This window comes from Ambystoma mexicanum, chromosome 11, assembly GCF_040938575.1.
Source record: "Ambystoma mexicanum isolate Mex_15411 chromosome 11, UKY_AmexF1_1, whole genome shotgun sequence".
Lineage (NCBI taxonomy): Eukaryota > Metazoa > Chordata > Amphibia > Caudata > Ambystomatidae > Ambystoma > Ambystoma mexicanum.
In genome coordinates, this window is record NC_090934.1 from 909,964,232 (window position 1) to 909,986,953 (window position 22,722).

General features: G+C 47.9%; 1 protein-coding gene across 1 annotated transcript in view; it reads right to left on the minus strand.

Annotated features, from left to right (window-relative positions):
* LOC138503903 (mucin-5AC-like) overlaps positions 1-22,722 on the minus strand; it is a 488,816-nt gene that overhangs the window by 120,130 nt on the left and 345,964 nt on the right. Inside the window, exon 55 of the mRNA XM_069623989.1 lies at positions 20,848-20,888. Within this exon, the coding sequence (XP_069480090.1) occupies positions 20,848-20,888 (41 nt within the window). The remainder of the gene's footprint in view (positions 1-20,847; positions 20,889-22,722) is intronic.

Sequence of the window (22,722 nt, forward strand, 5' to 3'; positions counted from 1 at the left end):
GTCCTTCATGAGCAAGGTCAATTAACCTGTCTGGTAACCCACAGGGCGTCCCTAATCTCCCTAAATAACTTCCCACTCTCCACACTGAGCTACTTGCGAACCTCTCAAAAACATTTCTCCTCCTCTAAAAAGGTTGCCTCTCTTGGCCACCTACTCCCCACAAATGTGTCTACTTTTTCAATGGTAGCATCATTTTTGCATTCAACTTCCCACTCTCTCCTTCCATTGATGCTATTATGTGTGGCATACACTCGCTCCACCGATGCCTCTTCCTCATCCCCTATCATGGCACCAACTTGAAGCCTTGACAGATGATCAGAAAATACATTTTGCTTTCCTGTAATCGCCTCTACATCGAGGTTGTGACAGTGTAAGGGGGTCAACCACCCTGCTATTTTTCATGATATCCCCCCTTTATGCTCAAACAACGCCTTAAGCAGCCTATGATCTGTCCTCACTACCCATGTTTCACCACACACAAATGTGTGGTACCTCTCCACTGCTCAAAAGAACCCAAAAGCTTCCCTCTCAATACATTAGTATCTTTTTTCTGATCCCCTCAGCATTCCTGAAGCGTGTGCTTCCACACCTCCCTAACATCCTCCATTATTTGAGACAAAATCACTCAGTTCAATTACACTAGCATCTGTCGTGAGAATAGTCTTATCCTTGGTGTCAAACTTCCCTAAGGGTCTGGCAAGGTTAGCTTCTTCCTTGATCCTTCTGAACTCTTGCTCACATTTAGTACTTGACTTGAACTCACCTCAGTCTCTTAGTACCACCCTCATATTCTCAACTTTTTCCTAAACATTCTTGACAAACGTTTGATACAATTCCACCAGAAGACCAAGAAAAGACTGAAGCTCCATTTTGGACTCAGGCATCTTAATCGCCTTTATGGATTTCACCAACTCTGTTTTTGGTTTGACCCCCTCCTTTGAAATCCTCTGCCCAAGGTACTTCACTTCCTCCTTCCTAAATACACACTTTTCAAAAAATGGCATGCGTTTGAATTCAAAAACTCATTTGTGTGAAATGACTGCCATAAGATTTCTAGGCCTTTGGGTGAAATTCCATATGATGATAGGTTGGTGCCTGACTATGATTTGAAAATACTCGGCAGTCCCCCAACATACAGAGCATTTCCCCCATATTTGTCAGGTAATGGCGTTCCACCATAATACTTTTCTTCAGTTGCCTTAAGTCCACAAATAGCCTCACATCACCATTATGTTTATGGGTCACCAACAATAGTGAGACTCATTCTATGGCACCCACACATTCTATGATACCCTTCTTACACATCTTTCTCAACTTATCCATCACTAATTCCCTCAATATCATGGGAACGGGCCTCAATTTCACCACACTTGGCCTGGCATCATCAAACAAAATGATCATGTAAATCCTTCCGCTGAACTTTCCCACCTCATCCAAGAACACTTACGGTAATTACTATTGTACTGACAACTTCACCATTATCGTTGGCAGTAAGCACTTGCTCATGCTATTCGGACGAAGGCTGATCTTTAGCTTTTGGTGGTCTTCCCAGTCAAGAAGGGTAGCCCCTTTCTTTGACATATATCTTCCAAACTGCCTCCGTTCCTTTGAATTCAAGGGTTGCAGGGATATACCCTAAAACATTGATTTTTTACATATTGTATCCACCTGGAGCTATATCTGGGGGGAAACAAATTCTCAACACTCCCTTTTAGCACACCTTCCTATACACCTATGGAGATCAAAAACACCTTGGCCCCGGATTCAGCCATCATTTGAATTGGATTGCAGTTGACCAAAATGTCTGCCATGGGGCTATTCTCCTCAGTCTCACCTCCTTCCTCTCCTACACTTATGGGGCAAACATCTGCATCACTGGCATCCTCACTGTCATCAGATTCCGCCTCACCACTAGCGGTGTCATGCACTACATTGACACTCTTCCAAAACATTCCAAAATGCGTTTGCAATATTTAGCGAAGTGTCCCCACCTGTTACATGTTTGCACATCACTTTCCGCCCCAGGTAATTTGAAGCCCCCACTAAGTGCACCTTGCTTCCACACCTGAAACACGCTGTTTCCCCAACACAACCCATGTTTCCATCCTTTCCTCTATCATCTTTCATATAGTCAAATTTTTCCCTCTTTCATTCTCCTCTGCATTTGGCTTTGGTCACATTCTCTATCATCATCACCTTCTTCAAAATTGCTCTGTCTTGTGTATTTGCCTTTAAATATGCTTGGAACACGTCATGGAGTGTTCAACCCACTTTGCTGTAATGAGCACCTTGTCCAAACTCGAATTATTCTTCAGCCGCAGTTCCTCTCTTATTTTATCCTGGTAGCAACTTACTATAAGTTGGTCCCTTATGAGTTCATACAATTTTTCACCAAAGTTCCTTCACATGTTCACCCGCCTCCTGCTCTCTCATTGTGAAGTTGTACCTTTCTAGTGTAGTACATGTCTAGTGTTTGAAATGCATATCGAGGTTCCAAAGTGCATACTCCAAATCACTCAACTCTTGGCCTGCATCTCTACTGTCTTCTAATTCTGGTAGTGTTTCATATATCCTATGGCCCTCACAACCTAAGCAGTGCAAAAGTAAAGACACCTTCCTGTCCATCCCTATTCCAGTTCCACAAGTGGCCTTCTAATAAGGAAGCCCTTATTCCGCAGTCCCCACTTTACTTTTGGGGACCAGGTTCGGCCATGAACAGGACAGAGCCTGGCAAAATTTGCATCACTTTTCCTCTGAAACGGACCACTTCCCAGCAACCAGGTGTTGTTCTGCACTATGATTTGGTGCATGTTGCCTCAGCCTTTCCCTCAACATTGCTATGGTACTGTCTGTCCACCTGTAGACGTACAGTTCACAGCATATTGTTTGTTTGTTGCACGCCCTAAGCTAAGGTACACTCATCTCCAAAAGGTGCCCTTCGACCTGTACGTCTTTGTCTTCGTGCTCTGCACGCTGCAGATGATGTATACCAGCCTTCGCAGGGTGCTCTTTTCACCAGCCTCCATCAGAACAGAGTCAGTCCTCGCGTGACCTCTGCCTTACACCTCGCATACCTTTGTCTAATTTATTTTGCCACGCATGGCGTGGTCAGGTATATCACACCCCTCAATGTGGATAATACCACTTCTTCCATGATTGTCTTTACTTCGGGCATCTTGCCTGAGAGCACGCTTCAGGTGAGTCTTCAGACTAGGTCATTGCATGCAGGCAGTCTTGAACATGATGCATCTTGTAAGGGTAGCCTTTGCAATTACACAAGGCTGAGGATTATAATCCTGTAGTAAGGAGTGGTGCAGCCTTCTGGACTGCTTTCAGAGGGGCTAAGGTGGCATCTGGGACTCCTGGCAGGAAGATGTTGGGAAGGTCCAGGTGGGATATGGCAATGGTGGAGTTCTAGGTAGGAGACGTCCCAGGCTTGGACAACTGTTCTGACATGTAGGCAGGTATGACAGGCTTGTCTTTCTGTAGAAGCACAAGCTAGTACCACGCTGCTTGGGCCTCCCTGACAAGGTGTGTTTTGAAAGAGAGGTTACAGCTGACTGCAAAGCTGGGATATTTTACACTGGGTAAGAGTTGAAGCAATAATGCATCACCTTTATGTCAGTCAGCCAATTCTGGACGTGGGCATGCTTAGTGGAGTTTCCCAAGACCATAAATTCAGTCTTTTTATGGTTGAGGTTCAGTCCGGTACTTGCCAACCAGGTCGGAATGAGGGACAGACAGTGCTGAGTCGATGGTTGGATTATAATAATCATATAATAAAAGAATCTGTAATGGTTGCATAGTGTCAATACGAGGGGGATCAACATACATTGAGGTCAGGAATGTTTTATTTCAAGGTTTATTTTGGGACTCACTAGTAAAAAAAACAGTGTGTGGTACATTGGGCCCTGCAGGGAAACAAGTTGTGGACATTAGACTCAGACTTAGCTCTCTCCCAACACACCACCACTGTCTCCAAAACCTGCTTCTTACATCTACGGACTCTCAGGAGGTGTATTTTCCCTTACCTCACCTATCCCCACCGTTTTTTGGCCATCAATTCCATCATCCTGTCCTGCCTAGACTACGCAAACTGCCTCTACCTAGGCACCCCGGCGTGTCAACTAAGGAAACTAGAAGAATCCAAAATGCAGTAGCATGCCTGCTCCTTAACCTACCCGCCAGAGAACACATCAGCCCTACTTAAGAGTCCTCCATTGGCTGCTGATTGGTGAACACACCACTTTTCCGGAATTCCTCCGAGGCAAAATTGTTCCCTATCAACCCTCTAGGAATCTCAGATCTCCCACAGCATTTCACATAGTGATCCCACCTCACAACTCCTCCAGGCTGGGCAATTCCTCCTTCTCCGTCAAAGCACCAATCATCTGGAACTCCCTACCACTACACATTCGCAACACTGAAAACCACTTGAAATTCACAAAGGCCCTAAAATCCTGGCTTTTCCCAATATCCTCCTGAACCCTTGCTCCATGAAACTACACTGCCGAAACTAACATCCCTTCCACCAACTACAACAGAGTGGCCGGCAGCTTTTGACGTGACTGACTTGACATAACCCATGCACAACAACACTCCTACATGACAAATACACCAATGAAACCTGCAGCCTTTGTTGTGGCACACCCCAATAAACTCTCCCGAGTTCATCGCCCCTGATACCCTTGCACAAGAGAGACCACGAATACGGGATAAATAGATCAGGGAAGCCCGCAGCCCTCGCTGAGGCACACCGCAATAAACTCACCCACGCTCCCTGCATGCTCAGACCCTTGCACTAGAGAGACCATCCATACCATGACCACGCCATCTGCACTGGATAAGGATCGCTCCAGGCGAACAACTCTGAAGACTGCAGGCTTTCTCTCTTCCTAGCCACTCTCTTACAGTGGCCACTCTCTACCGGCCTCCTGGCTGATCACCTCATTTCTCTCTGAAAGGGCGTACCTCTCCTCCTCTCTCCTGTTCTCTACCGCTCATCTCTTCCATCTTGGTGACCTCAATATCCATCTAGACTCTCCTTGTTCCTCCTCTGTACTCTTCCATGATCTCTGTGATTCTGTCTCACTCTCTTTCCTACTCTCTAGCCCAACTCACTCTGCAGGGAACACACTTGATGTCTGGATCACCTCTGACCTCCCCCTCTCCATCCCTCTGACCACTCCTCTATCCTGGAGCGATCACTCCCTCCCTCCACCCATCACTCCCTCTCTTCCCCCCAGGCTAAGCCAACCCAACCACTGCCACCTACCTTCTTGGTGATCCGGTCTATGAAGCGTGTGTCAGTTGCGTCTTTCGCCGCCACTTTCTCCCCACCCCACCTTTGGAGACTCACATCCTAACACAGACCTGTCTATGCTCTACTCTTCCATTTCCGATACTCTCGATACTCTTGCCCCTGTCATGAGGATCCGTTTGAAGCCCAACATCAAGTGCAACTCTTGGTATGACTCTGACCTTTCTACACTTAAACGTAAGTGTAGAGTGACGGAGAGGAAATCGAGGGTTTCTTGTTCATCCTCTGAAAAACTGGCTTGTTGCCTGCTCCAAAGGCAATGCCGACTCTCATTCTGCACTAAGAAGAGAGCTCACATCCAAGCCTGTGTCTCTGCAGCATCTAACAACTCGGCTGAACTCTTTAAAATCTGAAAGGAGATGGCCAACCCTGATGCAGTCTCTAACTCTCCTGTCGCCTCCCAGGCCTTTTGCACGGCCCCTGCCGCACACTTCATCTCAAAAACCCATGACATCCTGTCCTATCTCTCATCCCCTCCATCTCTTCCCCCTCTCCTTCTGTGAACTCCTGCACTCCTACAGCCACCCCTGTACCCTCCTTCTCGTCCTTTCTTCTTTTCTCTACTGACAAAGTCGTTAGACAAGTCTGATCTATGAAAGTCTCATCAAAACAGGTTCCTCCTTGTTCTTCCAAAACCATCAAGGACCACATTGACACCCTCACTCCTGCCCTGGCTGATTTCTGCAACCACTTCTTTGCCTCAGGAGACTTCCCTTCCCCTGTGAAGCACTCCCTTGTGATCCTCTTATCAAGAAACCCACAGCTGACTTTTCTTGCCCTGCCAACTATCGCCCAATCTCCATCACTCCTCTTCTGGGCAAACTCCTGGAAAAGCGGGCCATCTCGCAGCTTAACCTTCACTCGGACTCTGTTGGTTGTCTCCATGACCATCGGTCTAGCTTTACAGTGGCCAGAAGCATGGAAACTGATCTACTGAGCATCCTTGAAGATCTGCTCTCCAACCTTGACTCTAACATCCCCTCTGTCCTTATCCTACTCGATCTCTCCTCTGCCTTCGACACGGTCAACCACACCATCCTCCTCAACCGTATCCGTGATAACCTGGCTATCACTGATCAGGCTCTGGCCTGGCTGACCTCTTTCCTCTCTGATCGACCCTCCCAGGTCCAACTTGGGTCCTTCCTTTCATCTATCTCTCTCTCTCTACTTGCAGTGTTCCCCAGGGGTCTAACCTCTCACCCTCGCTTTTCAACCAATACATGGCAACTCTCGCCCTCTGCATTGCCATATTCGGCTCCAATTTTCAGTGCTATGCTGATGACACTCAACTCATTTTCAGGCTTCCCTCAGCCATCTCTTCGCCTTCTCTCATCTTTGACTGCCTATCTGTCATTCGGGATTGTTGTGCCGTGAATGATCTCCACATGAATGCCAGCAAGACGGAGATCCTCCTCATCGGCAACACCTTCATCCTCCTTTCCTGTCACTCTCTGGCTGGCCTTCCTTGCCCCTCCTCCTACCCCCACCTTTGAGGCAAAGAACCTCAGGGTCATCTTTGACTCCACACTTTCTTTCTCTGCCCACATCTCTGATGTCTCAAACAACCTAACTTCCTACTGCACCTCCTCAGAGGTATTCTGCCTTTCCTCTCCTTCCCTCAGAAGCTCAGTCTCTCGAGCCCTGGTTCTTTCTAGGTCGGATTACTGCAAGAGCCTCTTTCTAAATCTACCTGCTTCTATTATCCGCCCTTTCCAAAACAAGACTGCAAGACTTGTCCTTGGCCTCAAGCCCTGAGATTGTATCTCTCCAGCCCTGAAATCTCTTCACTGGCTCAGAGTGGCTGCAAGGATACATTTCAAGACCCTCTGCATTGTCCACAAGGCCTTCTCGGGTCTGGGCCCAAAATATCTTCAGCTCTCCCTCTGTAAATACTTTCCCTCCCAAGCTCTTCGCTCCTCCACCTCTAACTCCCTCAGGGTCAGTTGTTTTTCAGAGAAATGAGCTAAGGTTAGATCTTTGTCTTCGGCTGGGGCCTCCCTCTGGAACAGCCCCCCTGCGGTGTCCAGACATTTGGTCGACTGAAAACTGGTCGAAAGACATTTGGTCGACGCAATTTCGCCGAAAACCAAATGGTCGAATTGTTTTTTAAATTATATATTTATTTTTCGGGTTTTCGTTTTTCAAAAAAATGTTTTTTTAGAAAAAAAAGGGGGTTGCCCCCCCCCAAAAAAAGGGGTGAAAATAAAAAAAAAAAAATTCGACCATTTGGTTTTCCACCAAATTGGTTCGACCATTTGTCTGGTCGACCAATTTTTTTCGACCAAATGTCTGGTAACCCCCCCCCGCCACTCTGAAACTTCTCTGGCTCCCGAAGCACCTCAAGACCTTCCTCTTTGCTTCTGCCTTCTCCTCTTCTCTCCCCTGCTGATCTGCTCTGTCTCGGCATCGTGCACCTGGTCACCCTCCAACTTTGGGCCCAGGTACTTGCTCACCCTGCGACCCACCCACGCTGCCTTCGGGCAAACTCTTGCACTGGGGTCTGTATCTGTAACTCTACAATCCCTCCTCCACTCCTGTCCCTGTTTTCTGAACTTACCAGACACCCCCTGTCTGTTGCCTCTAACCTAGCACTTGCCACTTGCTGGCTGTACCATCACTGTTTGTTGGCTTTTTTATTGATCTATTTATGTTTTATACATTTGTATTCCTTTTGCTCAGCACTTTCCACCTCTCCCCCATCCCTTGCATTTTCCCCTTTCCCCCTTCCCATACACGTACGCGTTCTCAATGTCACTGGACCTAGTAAGATAGTTTTTTGGTCTCCCTTGTTCCTCTCCCTTGACTTGTTGCGCTCTGAAACACTTGTGTATGAGCGCGATACAAATAAAATATCATAACATATCATATCACTACGGTACCTATAACCAGGAAGACTACGGTAAGTATACCTTACACAACATCTGTGGACACAGGTAACAGGCACGGCCAAGCACCCATGTACCGTAGAATGCATCTACGGCTATGCTTTCCGGTCTAGCAGCACATATAGCCGTCCACACTGAAACACCTGACTTACCTCAACACCTCTGCCACTAGCATACGGCAAACATCAACAAAAAAAAAATTCGGTACAGCTGGCCACACATCGGCTCTCTCAACATTAGCACTCTATCACAAACCACCAACAGCGCCAACCCACGTGCCTGGCCTCTCTTTGGGCTGCTTAGCCAAGCCTAGCCAGCCACCCAAGTCCTAGACTGGCAAAATGCATAGATGCATCTCCTAATCTAAAACTTTTAGAATTTTCCAGCATATTGACTACGGGCATTCCAACAAACAAAAAATAGCGCATTGAAGCCACACAAGTGGGGAAGGAGCGCTATATAAATAACCAAATACAATACAATACAATACCTAACTAACCCTAAGAAAATATTCCAATATCCTGCATACTCACCCTCAAACACCAAACAAAACACACATACCTGTACTGCAGCAGAAACCTAAAACCACCACAAAATACACACACATCACAGAAAACTAAACCAATTACACACAGATCATGCCACACACACTAATACAACAACCCTAACCAACTCAAAACAAACCCAGCACATAGTGACTGTTTTATTCTAACTGAAGCTACCAAAAGCATATCAAAGCTCTCTAGCGCTTTCCCTTTGTATCCCACAAACTAATCCTTCACACCCCTCCTTCCTTTTCAGATCAGCCAGACTGCCTGGAGACCATGAAAATGGCAGTGGTGCATGATATAAATCACCAAAACATAACATTAGTCCCCCTAATCTAAACAAGGGAAAAATGATAAGTTACTCACCGCAGTGACTAACGTACTCTTAGTCCATAGTCCCCTTTCCTCCATACTGTATGGGCGTCCCTTCACACCTTCTTCCCCTTTAAATTTAGAGGCATGCAGGGGTGCGGCCCAGGGAGCATGCGCTGCCCTGACTCTGCCTCCACACCTCAGTCCCCATTGACAGGTCGACAATAGATTTAACATTGCCCAATGACACCAGTATTATTATGTGTGAGTTTGGTGGGACGTATGGAGGAAAGTGGACTATGGACTAAGAGTACGTTAGTCACTACGGTGAGTAACTTATAATTACTCTTAAATCCCGCCCCCTTTCCTCCATAATGAATGGGCAATTACAACTGATTGTAGCCCCACGGTGGAGAGGAGGCCCTCCTTAAGCGAATAGGTTCCTGAGAACCGCCTGTCCGAAAGCCGCATCAGATCTAGAGCCAGCATCCAAACAGTAATCCTTGTAGAAAGCTGAGGGAGAGGCCCAAGTGGCCGCCCCGCTTATGACTTGCCAAGGGACATAGCGCTGGAATGCGATGGCCATTGCCTTGCCCTGACTACGTGGGCATGCATGTTGGCCGGGAGCGGCTTGTGCTGGCCCTCATGCGCTTCTTTGATGACAGAGACCATCCTAGCGGGATAGCCTGATAGCCTAGCCTCAAGCCGCCGAAAGTGACAAACAGGGCGTTCGACTTGCGGAAGCCCTTGGTCCTGTCCAAGTAGAATTTTAGGGCACGCCTGACATCCAGGCAGTGCAGCACTCTCTGTGCTTCGTCCTTGGGATCGGGAAAGAACGTAGGAAGGACTATTTCCTCGTACAAGTGAAATGCAGATGGAACCTTGGGCAGAAATGCCGGGTGCGTCCGCATGACTACCTTGTCCCTGTGAAAGGTGCTATATGGTTCAGAGGCGACCAGCGCCTGAATCTCGCTGACTCTGCCAGCCGAGGTAAGACCGACTAGTAAGGCCGTCTTGATGGTGACCAGCCCAATGTCCACGGACGCCATTGGCTCGAATGACTTGTGCGCCAAGGCGCCTAGGACTATATTATGGTCCCACACAGGGTGCGGTCTCTTGACAAGCGGGTAGAGCCTAGCAAGACCAGTCAGGTGTTTCTTGAAGATAGGGTTGGAGGAGGAAAAGATGCCTTCCTCCGAGTTCCTGTAAGCCCCAATGGCTTCAAGGTATGTACGGCAGGTGTCGACCTGTATGCCCGAATGAGTGAGGTGCGCCGAAAAGGAGAGCACGTCGTCCAAATTGCAGGCCAAGGGGTCAGTTCCCTTGGAGTCTGCCCAGTGGCAGAACCTGGTCAATTTGCTCTTGTACTGGGCCCTGGTGGCTTTGCTCCTCGCGCCCTGTATGATTTCCAGAGAGGCTAAGGTGCCAAAGCGTTACCTGCTTAGGTACCACGCTGTGAGGACTAGTTTCCCTGGCACGGGGTGGATGATCGTATCCCCCTGCTGTGCCAGAAGATGTGCTGGGCCCATTGGGATCTGTATCAGAGGCACTTCCGAGAGGCTGAGGAGCTCCGAAAACCATAGTCTGGCCGGCCACCATGGAGCAATTAGAATGATGAGGAGTCGGTGTGACTCCTTGATCTTGTAAAGTACCCTGTGAATCACTGGAGGTGAAATGCGTTGCCCAGAGAGCCGGGACCCTGATCCTGCCTGGATGCAAACTGAGGGCACTTCTTGTTGTGCCAGGTGACAAAGAGATCCACTTGGGGGAGACCCCACTTGTTGAAAATCTCCTGAATAACGAGGTTGTTTAGCTGCCACTAGTAATTGTCTGCTCACAGCCTGCTGAGCCTGTCCGCCTCCAGGTTGGATTCCCCCAGGAGGTAGACTGCCGAGAGGTACATTTTGTTTTCCAAGGCCCATTCCCACATGCTGATCGTCAGTCTGCACAGAGGAGGGGATCTGGTGCCTCCCTGCTTGTTGACGTAGTACATGCTGGTCAAGTTGTCTGTCTGAATGAGGAAACCCGTGCCCTTGAGAAGTGGTAGGAATGCTCTGAGCGCTAGCCAGATGGAGTTCAGCTCCAACCAATTGATGTGGTATTCCTGCTCCTGTCGAGTCCAGGTGCTGTGCACCGAACGATCGTCCAGGAAGGCTCCCCACCCCTCGAGCAAGGAGTCTGTGGTGATGGTGGCCTGCGAAGAGGGCGGCCGGAAGGGCTTGCCCGTCCGTAGGTTGCAGTCTATGGACCACCAAGTTAGGTCCGGGTGGAGAGATGGAGGAACGTGGATCATCGCTGATTGCGAGCCCCGCTCCTGACTCCATAAGGCTGCGAAGTGTAGCTGAATCCTTCTCATCCTTAGTCTTGTGTGCGGCACAGCTAACAGAACCACCGCTAGTAGACCCAGGAGATGTTGGTACCACCATGCCGAGGTCACCTCTCTGCTGCCCTCTTGATGGCCGAGATCTTGTCTTCCGACGGGAAAACCCTCGCGGAGCATGTGTCCCAAATGAGTCCCAGGAATGTCACAGTCTGCGTAGGGAGCGAGAAGCCAAGGTCATGCAGTGTGTTCATGGAGGGCATGGGAAGAGTGGTGAGTGCTGAACCGCTTCCGGAGATGTAGCCGTGACAAGCCAGTCGTCGAGGTATGGGTAAATGGGGAGGCCCTGCGCTCTGAGGAGGGCTACTACAACATTCATGAGTCTGGTAATGACCATGGGAGCCGAGTTGAGGCCAAACGGGAGGACTTTGTATTGGAAATGGTAGCCCATGATCCTGAACCGTAGCAAAGAATGATGGGGCTGCCAAATCGGGACGTGTAGGTACGCGTCCTTCAGGTCCAGGGAGCACATCCAGTCTCCCTTGTCCAATGTCTCTGCTATAAAAGCTGGCGGTACCATCTTGGGTAAGGAGAGGGGTAAGGAGAGTTTGAGGGTGGAAAGGTCCAGCACAACTCTCAGGCCCACCTGGTTCTTCTTCTGAATGGCTAAAATCCTGGAGTAGAAGCCAAAACCTTGCTGGGAGGCGGGAACTTCCTCCACTGCCTGGCTCTCTACGAGTGACCGGATCTCCGCCAAAAGAGTTGCTGTCCCAACCTGTGGGAGTGGAGGGGAGGAGGGAGGAGAGGCTGGATGGGAGGCGGTACCCCGTGGATACTACCGAGAGGATCCAGGGGTCCTCGATATTCGGGTGCCAGAATTGTGCATGGCGAGCAAACCTGCCCCTCACTGGAGACACATGGACCCGAAAGGGCGTGTCATGCCTTCTTTCCCACAGAGTCTGAGGTTGAGGAGGGGGACTGGAAAAAGCTCTTACCCCCCTTTTTTGTTATTTGCGCCAGTTCTGAGACGGCGAGCGGTCCGGCTGCCTGGATCTGCATTCCTGGAAGCCGCGCAACCCTCCATACGCACGATCCTTCTCTGAGCGCTGCTGAGATTGGGTGTACAATTTGGGCGTGGTCTTTGTAAGAATGGATAAAAACTTTGACGTTTGTGAGCTGTTCTTCTTTTTGTCCAGCACATCGTCCGTAGAGGAGTGGAAGAGGTCCCCCCCTCGAACGCTAGATCTAGAATGCGCTCCTGGACATCCGGTTTGAATTTCGTTGCCCGGAGCGAGGCTACTCTCCTCATGTCCCTGGCAATGCAGATGGCATGGCCTGAGGTATCGATACACACCAGTGCTTCCGCTAGCCCTGCCTTAAAGCGTGATTGGCATTGTGTGGGGAGTTCCGGGAGAAGTCCGCAATTTCCTGCCATAACCGTTGGTTGGCGGCAGCCAGCATGGCATCTGCGTTGGCCTGACACAGGTGCAAGGAGGCATTGCCGTACGCCTCCAAGATCTTCTCCTCCTTGCCTAGCAGCGCTGCAGAGGAGGAGGCTGACAACCACTGAGGTAAAGTGATGCCACAGCGATCATAGAGGAGTGTGGCTGAGGATGGGTCGAGAGCAAGAGTGTTTCCCCCTCCATCTGCCTGTACTTGGCGTCCAGGCGTCGGTTGACCGGTTGGACTGAGTGGGGCTTGAGCCAACCCTTCTTGGCCAGGGAGACTACACCAGTTTGCAGTGGAATCCCTGTGTTGGCAGAGGGGTGCCTTGTGAGGACTTCAGCTAGAACCCCCTCTGCCAGATGTTCGACTTGGGTTGGCGGAGGCCCAGGTACTCCTCCAGAACAGCAAGATGTTCATGGAAGGCCCTGGCTGAGGATAGAGTGTCCGGATCCTCCTCCTCATCCGTATCGTGCAGATCAGGAGGATCTTGTGGAGGAGGAGGGGTAGATGGCGCCACGCCAGAGGCTGGGGTACAGGGATCGCAGCCGGAGGCTGAGGAGGCGGCAGAGGTTGCCGTATTGGCTGTGGAGCCGGAGGAGGCGGCTACACTGCGGCCTGGGGGCCAGATGAAGGCATCTGTGATGCTTCTAGCATGGCGGGGAGGACTTCCCTGACTGCGTCCTTGATGATAACCCCCATCTGAGGAGACCTCATGAGGCTGAGAAACTTCTCGAAGAGCACCTCCTCGCAGGCCCAAGAGGTGGCAGGGGGTAACGACAGGGTAGCGGGGGTCTACTGGAGCCGCTGCATACCCTGCCCATATGGATGCATGGGAAAGTTGTTCTGCACAAATGAAGGACGGACTGTAGGCCACGTACCTGGTTGAGACCAGTCCCACCTTGACACTCATTCTTTGCCGAATTCGTGGAATGGTGTCGGACAGGTGCCCCTTTCTGGCGCAGTGGCCATTTTGTCGAGCTGCCTGCCATGTGCCTGTGACCGGCCTCTTGCATGCGAATCACAAGGTCTACACTGCTCCTCGGGTCTTGACCTGGTAGGTGTGGCACCCTCGACCTGGGGGTCGGTACAGCTGCGTTTAGGCGCCCCCTTGTACATATTGCCGGTATTAGGGCATAGCCCCTCGGACGTATTACCGGTTTTAGGGCATAGCCCCTCTGCCTTTGTGCCGGTAAAAGGGCGTAGCCCCTCGCGTGTAGACCCGGTACAAGAACCTTCTAGTCCCTCGACACTGCGTCCGGGAGGATCCGAGGACCCCTCAACCTGAAAGCCGGTAGCTGGAGCAGCCTCAGTGCACGTGCCGGTAGAAGGACCTGGCCGGTCCCTCCCGCGATGGAGAGTCCCTGGGAAGGAGTCTCCCTTGCGGGGTGCGCTGGAAAATATTGGCCCTACCTTGGGCCTGGTTCGATGCTTCACGAAGTTCTTGAGATCCTTTGGAGGTGACCTCTGGAAGAGCTCACTCCACCTGGCTAGTCTGTTCTTCAGTGCCTTCGACGACAGCGAGTCACACGCCGAACATGATTGCCAACCGTGGTCTGGGCCAAAACAACGTAGGCAGAGGGCATGGGGGTCTGAAGTTGGGAAGAGCCCATTGCAGGATGGACACCTGCTGAACCCTGTCAACATGCGCCAGGGAGGAGCGTGATGCCTGAGGACCGAGTACCTGAATGATAGAAAAGACAAAATAGACAAAGAGAAGAAGTATCTGCGTGTGGAATTACATGGCCGAAGCCTGGTGAATTCGGCATGTTCCCGTTGACGCAGAAAAGGGGACTGGGGTGTGGCGCTGGAGGGTGGAGTCAGGGCAGCGCATGCTCCCTGGGCCGTACCCTGCGCGCCTCTTAATTTATAGGGGATGAAGGTCTTTCTGATGAAAAAGGTTCTGTCTCCCGTCCCTTGGAAGGGACGCCCATACAGTATGGAGGAAAGTGGACAGGACGTAAGAGTACAATAAAGACATCATTGCTCTTCCATTAAGTGGCAGAAGTAACACACCAAAAGAAAGAACCTCTCACTGAATGTCAGCAAGAAAAGAATCAAATAAAGTTCTTCTTCTTGGGTTCCAACTTCCTCAGAAGGCCAGGCCACCCTGCCTCTCCTTTCAGAGTTTTCAGCCAATTACAGTCTGGGGATGAGTACCCTGGACTTCTTTTCAGATGTATTGTTATTAAGGTTTTCTACTTTTTCACTTTCTCAGTAGGACAACATCTAAGGGTCTCACACTTCCATTGTCCAGATCTGGATGACCAAAGAGAGGAGGCTGGGGGTCACCAAAACCTAGCCCCAAAGCCCCCACGCAGCTCCTGGTCTCTGGCCAGTTGCTGTGTTGGGGGAAGGAATGTCTAGCTTTGGTCTAGGTAAAATCTTACTGGCAAATGTAAGGGTGCAGAAGATGGAGAATGACACAAAGGTAGCATAGTGGTTGGCAAAGTCTTTAATTCTTCTTGAAAAAGAAAGTGAAAGGCCTATCTATCCCTATGTCTATGAGGGGTTTCCCTGTCTCAACTAAAGACTAAAAAGTATCTTTCAGAATGTCTGTTTAGCTTAAATGTCCACCGTCCTGTGTCAAAATCCCTAGTTATGTCCCTCACATGTATAACTACACTAGATAAGCCTAAACTGTTTGTGGTCCAGGAGAATGGCTCCCTGCTCTTGGATTTGTGATCACAGTTCACTTCAGGAATCCAATAATTCTCACCAGGGGGAATGACTCCCTTCGCCTGGTTAGCGTATTCTCAACACAGAAAAGTTCAAGCAATGTTCACCAGGGGGATTGACTCCCACCCCTGGTTGAATGTGTCCTCCAATAAACAAAACAAGTCCAACAACCCTTCTCGGGGTCATTGTTTTATCATGGGGAATGCCTTCCTTGCCGTGATTGAAAGGTTCTTTCTCAGCACAACAAAGTTGCAATTGGTTATTTATAACACGCTTAATACCCAGAGGTTTCTAAATGCGAACCCCGGGATCGAACCTGTGTTGCTCTCCATCAACTTGCTTCCAAGGTGAATACGTTGGCCTTGAGCTATCCTCCCAAGAGTTCAAACAATGTTCACCAGGGGGAATGACTCCCTTTGCCCGGTTGAAAGGTTATTTTAACACTTTGTAGTCAAAAGTCCAAGTGAATGACTCCCTTCCCCTATCTGGAAGCCTGTTTGTACTTCCTCCTAATGCTTCTCATTACAACATGTCAATCACACTAGACATACGGGGAATGGCTCCCTTCCCCTTGATACTCCAGTTTCTTCTCTTCTCAATACCATGTAAAGTTTCAACTGTCGTTGGTCCCAGACCCAGGTTCTTCTTCTTTGACTTGGTAGACTTGGTACATTAACCTGCCAAGTACTGGTACTGCCACGAGGAAGATTACTTGTATTTCTTTCTCTGGGTCCTCGACCCGGGTTTCTCTTCTTGGCTTCGGCCTACTTGGTTCACTATCCTGCCGAGTACTGCCACAAGGAAGATAAATCATATTATTAGCTTGGTTATTGGTTACTGCCGCTGGTTTCTCTTATGCCTTTTGGGTATGAGCCCTTGACCCTTCCCTTGTGGCCAGTGGAATTCCTCCAACCACTGACATTAAGAAGAGGAGCTTTCAGATTGGGCTGACACAATGAGAGCCAATCTGAGTGTCCCAAATATTAGGCCAAGGGAGAGTCTTTAATGCCTGCCTCCCTTCTACCTCCTAGTCCCCTCCAGGTCTCTCATTCCTCCCTTTATCTTCGTAGGGATGATGGTAGGTCACTGGGGCTTCCAGGGACAAGGGTTTGCCTTCATGCTGCTTCAGGCTTCTCTCAGCATCTGTGATGACCGTGTGGCTTCCCTTCTGTGCTCCTCCTTCTCTGGTCCCCAAGAGACTTCGAAACTCCTGAGCCTAGGAGTTTTCACAGATGCTGCCTGTCCCTGCTGGAGTCAACAGGTATCATTGTCCCTCTTTGTTTTTTATATAATATAGCCGGTTCCCAATCAGCTTGTTGTATAGGTCCTTCATCTCTGTTGTTGTTTTGTTCTCAATACTGGCGCTGGGCCACCTTGTACCCGTACCTGTGTGGCAAGTAATCTTCATGTTTCCTACTCTCTTTTTTGCCATAGTATTACATGTTACTTATAGTTATCCACTGGATACCACTACATACGTTTATTCTCTATAAAGTGGTTATTCAAGGAAAGAGAGGTTAGAGTGTGTGGGGGTGTAATGATGTTACAAGGGGTGGCCCCTAGATGGTCGTTCGCATCCCAAAAGGGATAGTCCCCATGAGACCCTCCCACATTATACCACCCCCATGGGGGACTATTGGGTAGCAGCCTCTCCTTGCTGGCCTCATGGGAAGGGGTTCCCCCGCAGGGAGAGGTGATGACATCTAGTGCTCCACTTCACACACCCAACTCCCCTTTCTGGCTAATCCCCCAATACCTCAAGAAAGGTGTTGTTCATTGAGGGCCCTCGTCTACTACACTATCTCTTCCACTTCTGCACTGTCCCTCCCTCTAGCCTCTGTATAACTCCTTATCACTGTGTCGCATGTTTGTTCTTCTTCCCATCCACCACACCAGTACACCAGGCATGAAGCTTAACTTGGGTGCCTCCCCTCTGTCCCTCAGAGGTTATAACCCATTTCACTCCATCCCTCCATCAATGCTTCTATCACCTCTTGTTCAGACTGTACCTAATTGAGCTAACACTCAACAGGCTCCTCCTGATATTTCACCTCACCCTGCTCTCTTTCCACCTCCTCCGGATGTCTTCTCTTTTCCACCTCCTGACACCTTTCTTGTTGTGTCCCTACCTGCCCTTGTGGTCTCTCACACTGTTTCACCACCTCTTCCTGGCACCCCTTCTCTTCATCCTCACGATTTTCTTTGTCTAACTGCCTATTCATGATGCCACCTCCAGATGACTGTCTAGCTGCCTCACCACCTCCTCCTCCTCCTAGTGTCTTTGTGACTTTCTCACTACCTCCCCCTTGTGGTATACCTTCTCTTCCACCTGTTGTCACACTGTCTCACCACCATGACCTGATATCTGTTTTCCTCCTGCTGAGTTATCACTGGCTGTCATTCCTACCTCCTTCTGATATCTCTCCACCTCCACCTGATGCTTCTGTTGCTGTCCCACTCCTTTCCCCTGACTCATCACCACCATATGACAACTATCCACTTCTCCCTCCTTTCCCTCTACCTCTAGCTTCACCTGCTATTTCACACCTCCTCTTCTCTCTCTTGCTCTCACCAAATGGCCACACTTTCTCTAGTTAAAGGCCCCCATCCCTTCTCCTCCAAGTCACTTCCTTTCCTCTGCTCCTCTCTTCTCTCTTCCAAATCACCACCCCTTCCTCTCCTGTTGGTTTCTCTGCACCAGGCTGCTCCTCTTACCATCTCTTATATCTACACCACTCTTTCTCTGCACCTTCTGGATTCCCAAACACTTATGCCAGCTTCCCTCAATGTTATAGGAGACTGCCTATGGGCACTCTGACCTCCCAGCTCTGGCCATTCTTAGATGTGTAGAATAATTGCGTAAGAACGTAGGGTTTGGTGGAATTTGCAGCTGCTCCTACGACCATGTTGTGGGCCCTTACTGTTGTGGTTCCAGAGGCCAATCTATATATGGGATCAGCACCATTTTGGAGTGGGTGTACACGTATGAACTCAGTCAACTATAGTGATTGCAACTGTGTGTTTCGTGAGATTCTTTAGTTCATGAGTAGATGCATCTGCAGACGATTTTCCTGGGGACTGGTGCCTAAGAATGAGTCTGCAATCTCCGGATCCCTTGAAAGGAAAGAGTCCATTGGTGGGGTCAAATGGAAATTGTCTGCCACACAACAAAGGCACTGTTGTATAGATAAGGGATAATCCCCACAACTCTCCCATGCGCCCATCACATAGCAGCTGACCGTACCCTGCCCCATGGTTACCTTATGCCTTATACTCTGAGCAAAGCATGGAACTTTGTCACTGTGGCTACCCAGTGTGAGTATGCAAGATTCATCAGTAATATCAATGTGCAAAGAAAACATCTGAACTAAATTGCATTGCTGCAGGCTTATATATGGATCACACACACAAACACACGTACGTATTAAGAATATGTGGGGACTGTGAGTTTACAAATCCTGTTTAAATCGGAAATGTTGCCTAACGTGTGGTGTCATTGTTGACAGTCATTACAGATTGTATTAGTAATGTAATTGGTTGTCATTTGTAATTTCATGTTGATGTCATGTATTGTGTCATTTGTTAAATCATGAGCATGACTCATGGAATCATATTTGAAAAGCGTCACGCCCCTTCAGGCAAAGGTTTTCCATTGTTTTATTATGAATAGAAACATGTGACATTATAAGTGTCATCAAAAATGACATCATAGATGGATTCACTAATTAAAGTTCACATGAAACCTCTAATGGCATGTACCTTGGGTGACAGTATATAGTCTAAAGCTATGACAATATGTACTGCATAGGTCTACCAAACAACACCTATTCTTTATCCTATCAACAAAGGTATCCTGCACCTAAAAATCTACATCAAGTTTAACTGACTACATCACCATCATAATAATAATGAATGTAAATATGTTCTATGTAAAGCGCTTTGGATACAAGTACTATATAAATAACAAACTCTTATTATTAATATTATTATCATTATACTGTCAAGAATTGGCTATTGCAATGGGATCTAGGTCAGTCTTTACAAAAATAATATGCATTGTTACAAAACAAAAAAGCCAGATATGTCAAAGCCCAAAACCCCAATGATTCATTCACCCAACCCTAAACTGGCTACTAAGGGAATTATTGATCTTATTCAAGGCATGGTGTGTTATTCACTGATGCTTAGGAAAAAGTGTCAATTAATATCTTAACTTAAATGACAACGTGGTCTCCCCAAAAAGCAAGTTCAGATTGTCAAAGCTAAATAACTTGGTCAGCTGTCCAGACTCTATGCTAGTTTACTGATCTTAATTTCAGTGATATCTCCCACTCATGTTCACTTATTGTTCTTTTCCAAGTCAGGAAAAGTAGGCTTTTAATTTTTAATGGATAACTAAATGCACCTCCTACTCCTGACAGTGGATCGACTCCTCCACTTGTCATCCCTCTTTTTCTAGCCTTGGATTGTTAACATGCTTTACTGACATTTGGCATGATAATAGACTGCAAATAAATAAGAGACAGAGCGTGGCTCACTCAGATATACCAAAAGTGACTTGTGCATTGAAGCCTCTTTAGTACAGGTATCGCCATACAGTATTTGTACTTTTCTGTGTGTGGACCTCTGCTCTCAAGAGATTCTGTTATCTACCCCAAATATTCATGAACATTCTGAACTGAGAAAACACGTTTTCAGAAGCTTTGGTGGCTATAATTACTGCTCTCCAAAATACCAACTTAAAATGGATGTTGGTTGCATGCTTATTTATTTATTTAACATTAATATGTATAGCACCAATACAGACTGATTAACTGAGATGACGTAAATATTCACAGGTATGTCTATTTCCCACCTGTACTTCACAACCTAACAGTTAACACGAGGCTAAATAGGAGGACCAACGGTGGAATAATCTGATCTATGTTGTTTTACTGAATCTGATTTTCATCCCATCCTGTTCTTGGCATTCACCCCTCTTTTCCCCCTCCACATTTCTTTATCGAGGCGTTCCATCATCCCCATGCCACAGCCTTTCACCAACCCTATTTGTACCTTACCCCTCCCGCAAGTTTCTATTTGTAGGCATTTCCACAAAATCGAAATTGGGGTATAGGTTGTTTGTCGAAGTAGCAGATTCGATTAACCAATATATTCTGGGTATACTCATTCTCTGGACTGAACGTGCATTTCCTCTGGTGTCATTTCAAAATATCCGAAAATGCTGACCTCCCACCAAACTTAGTGGCTAACATAAATAAGTATAATTAGCACTGAATAGCATAATTTCCTGTAAGGACTGTTTTGGGGGCATTTTCTTCAGATTAGCAGATGCATTACCTGATATATAGTTTCATTCACCAGGCAGACTGCCTCTGGTTCTGTGGAAAAGAACATTCAGAGTAGAATATGTTGAAATGACATTTCCAAAGGAGGTAAAACTGCAAATTAAAGGCATAGAAGAAAATACTAAACAAGAAAAGGTTATCTTTCAATTACAAGACATAGCACACTGAATTAGAAACATGCACCTGTTACTATGAATTAACCAACAATCCAAGCGACTCAGGAAGAAAGTCGCATAATATGAGAGGCATCATTTCATAGGTGTTGATTTAGTTTTACAAATAACTGATCCTCTCTGAGTTTAAACTGAGTTTTCACTATGCTCCACCAACCAAGCTCTAATACAATGGCAAAACCGATGCATGTATATGGCACATGTACATTAATATGACACATTACAATGAACTCAATTCAGATGAGTTTTGGATTTCAAAAAGGTAAAAGAAAATGTGTATCTGACAATACCAACTAACCATTATATGTTTGATCAGAACATAAACCCATAGATGAGGTTTGAACGCGAGGAGCGGAGGTGGACCTGCAACTCAGTCACCAGACATACAATCCCTAGAAGAACTCACGTGTAATTAGGAGGAAGAATGTACATCTGCAACATCATAGCCACCTGGGCACATGTATGGATTTGTGCAGTATCTAACTCCATGACCTTTTCATTGTGATTCTGGACAAACATTTCTTTTTAAAAATATGAATTAGACCATAATATAACCCAGAGGTTTTTGATTAACAGCTGTAATAAAGTTTCACAATTTACTCACATATTTTCGGTCAAAACAATGCCACACTCCTGTTATGCAAAAATTACAATTTCTTTATTTTCTCAGTCTTTTTCCTTCGTAATTTATGTTTTCATTTCACAAGTCATAATGGCAAACACATTTAGGGCCCCATTCATGGAATAGTGCTCTGAGATTCCGCAAAGCCCACGCACCAAGAATGACTCTACGCGAGCCTGCACGCAGACGTTTTTCTGCGCGCTCTGCGTATTCATGGAATTGCTTGCGCAAAGTAACCCTATATGCAAGTCGTGGCTGGAATGCCCCCGACATGCCCCCATGCAAAGAAAAAACTGCCCGAAAAAGCTACCTTTGGTGCTCCCTGGGCATGAATACATGCACCCTTTAAACAGTACGTGCTGTCCCCCTCAAGCAGGCTTGCATCTCGGCGACCCTGCATGGTGTCCCCCATAACTATTACTAGCACCCTAACAACATGCATACGATTTTTCAAAACGTGGGTAAAACTCCGAAAATCTGCATGTATGTCTCCATCAACCATTCCTGCACCCTGCTACACTGCATCGTGCACCCCTAATTTAGATCAGAACCCTGGATGCATGCAAGCACCCCTAAATCCGACACCCGATCTAAGCTATGCATGGTGAAACCCAGGCACACGTCTCTGTACACCTTCCTTCAGGTGGCTGATAGAATGTGGGCACTGTGGGTCCATTTCCATGCTGAGACATTGCGCGGTCGCATCCATGAATACGTATCATTCCACACAATAGTGGGCGTGTGATGGACTGCCTGCAGGCTGTCCCTCGTAATGCCCACATTTTCCCTTGTTCGTCCTCATTTTATGAGTTCCGCCCCCTTCCCTGCACTCTGCGCAAGACATGCCCATGCTCTGTGTGGTGTCTCGCACAAGGCACTCGGCAACTTGCAGAGACATGCCGAGCCTGCGCAAAGTCCCCGCAAAGTACGAAAAAGTCCTGCACAGTTGATTCCATGAATCGACAAACGTGATTTTGCACGCAGTTTGGTGCGCAAGGTCCCTATTTACCATGAAAATAATTCTATGAATGAGGCTCTTAACGTGCAAGAGAAGCTCGACATTCATGACGTT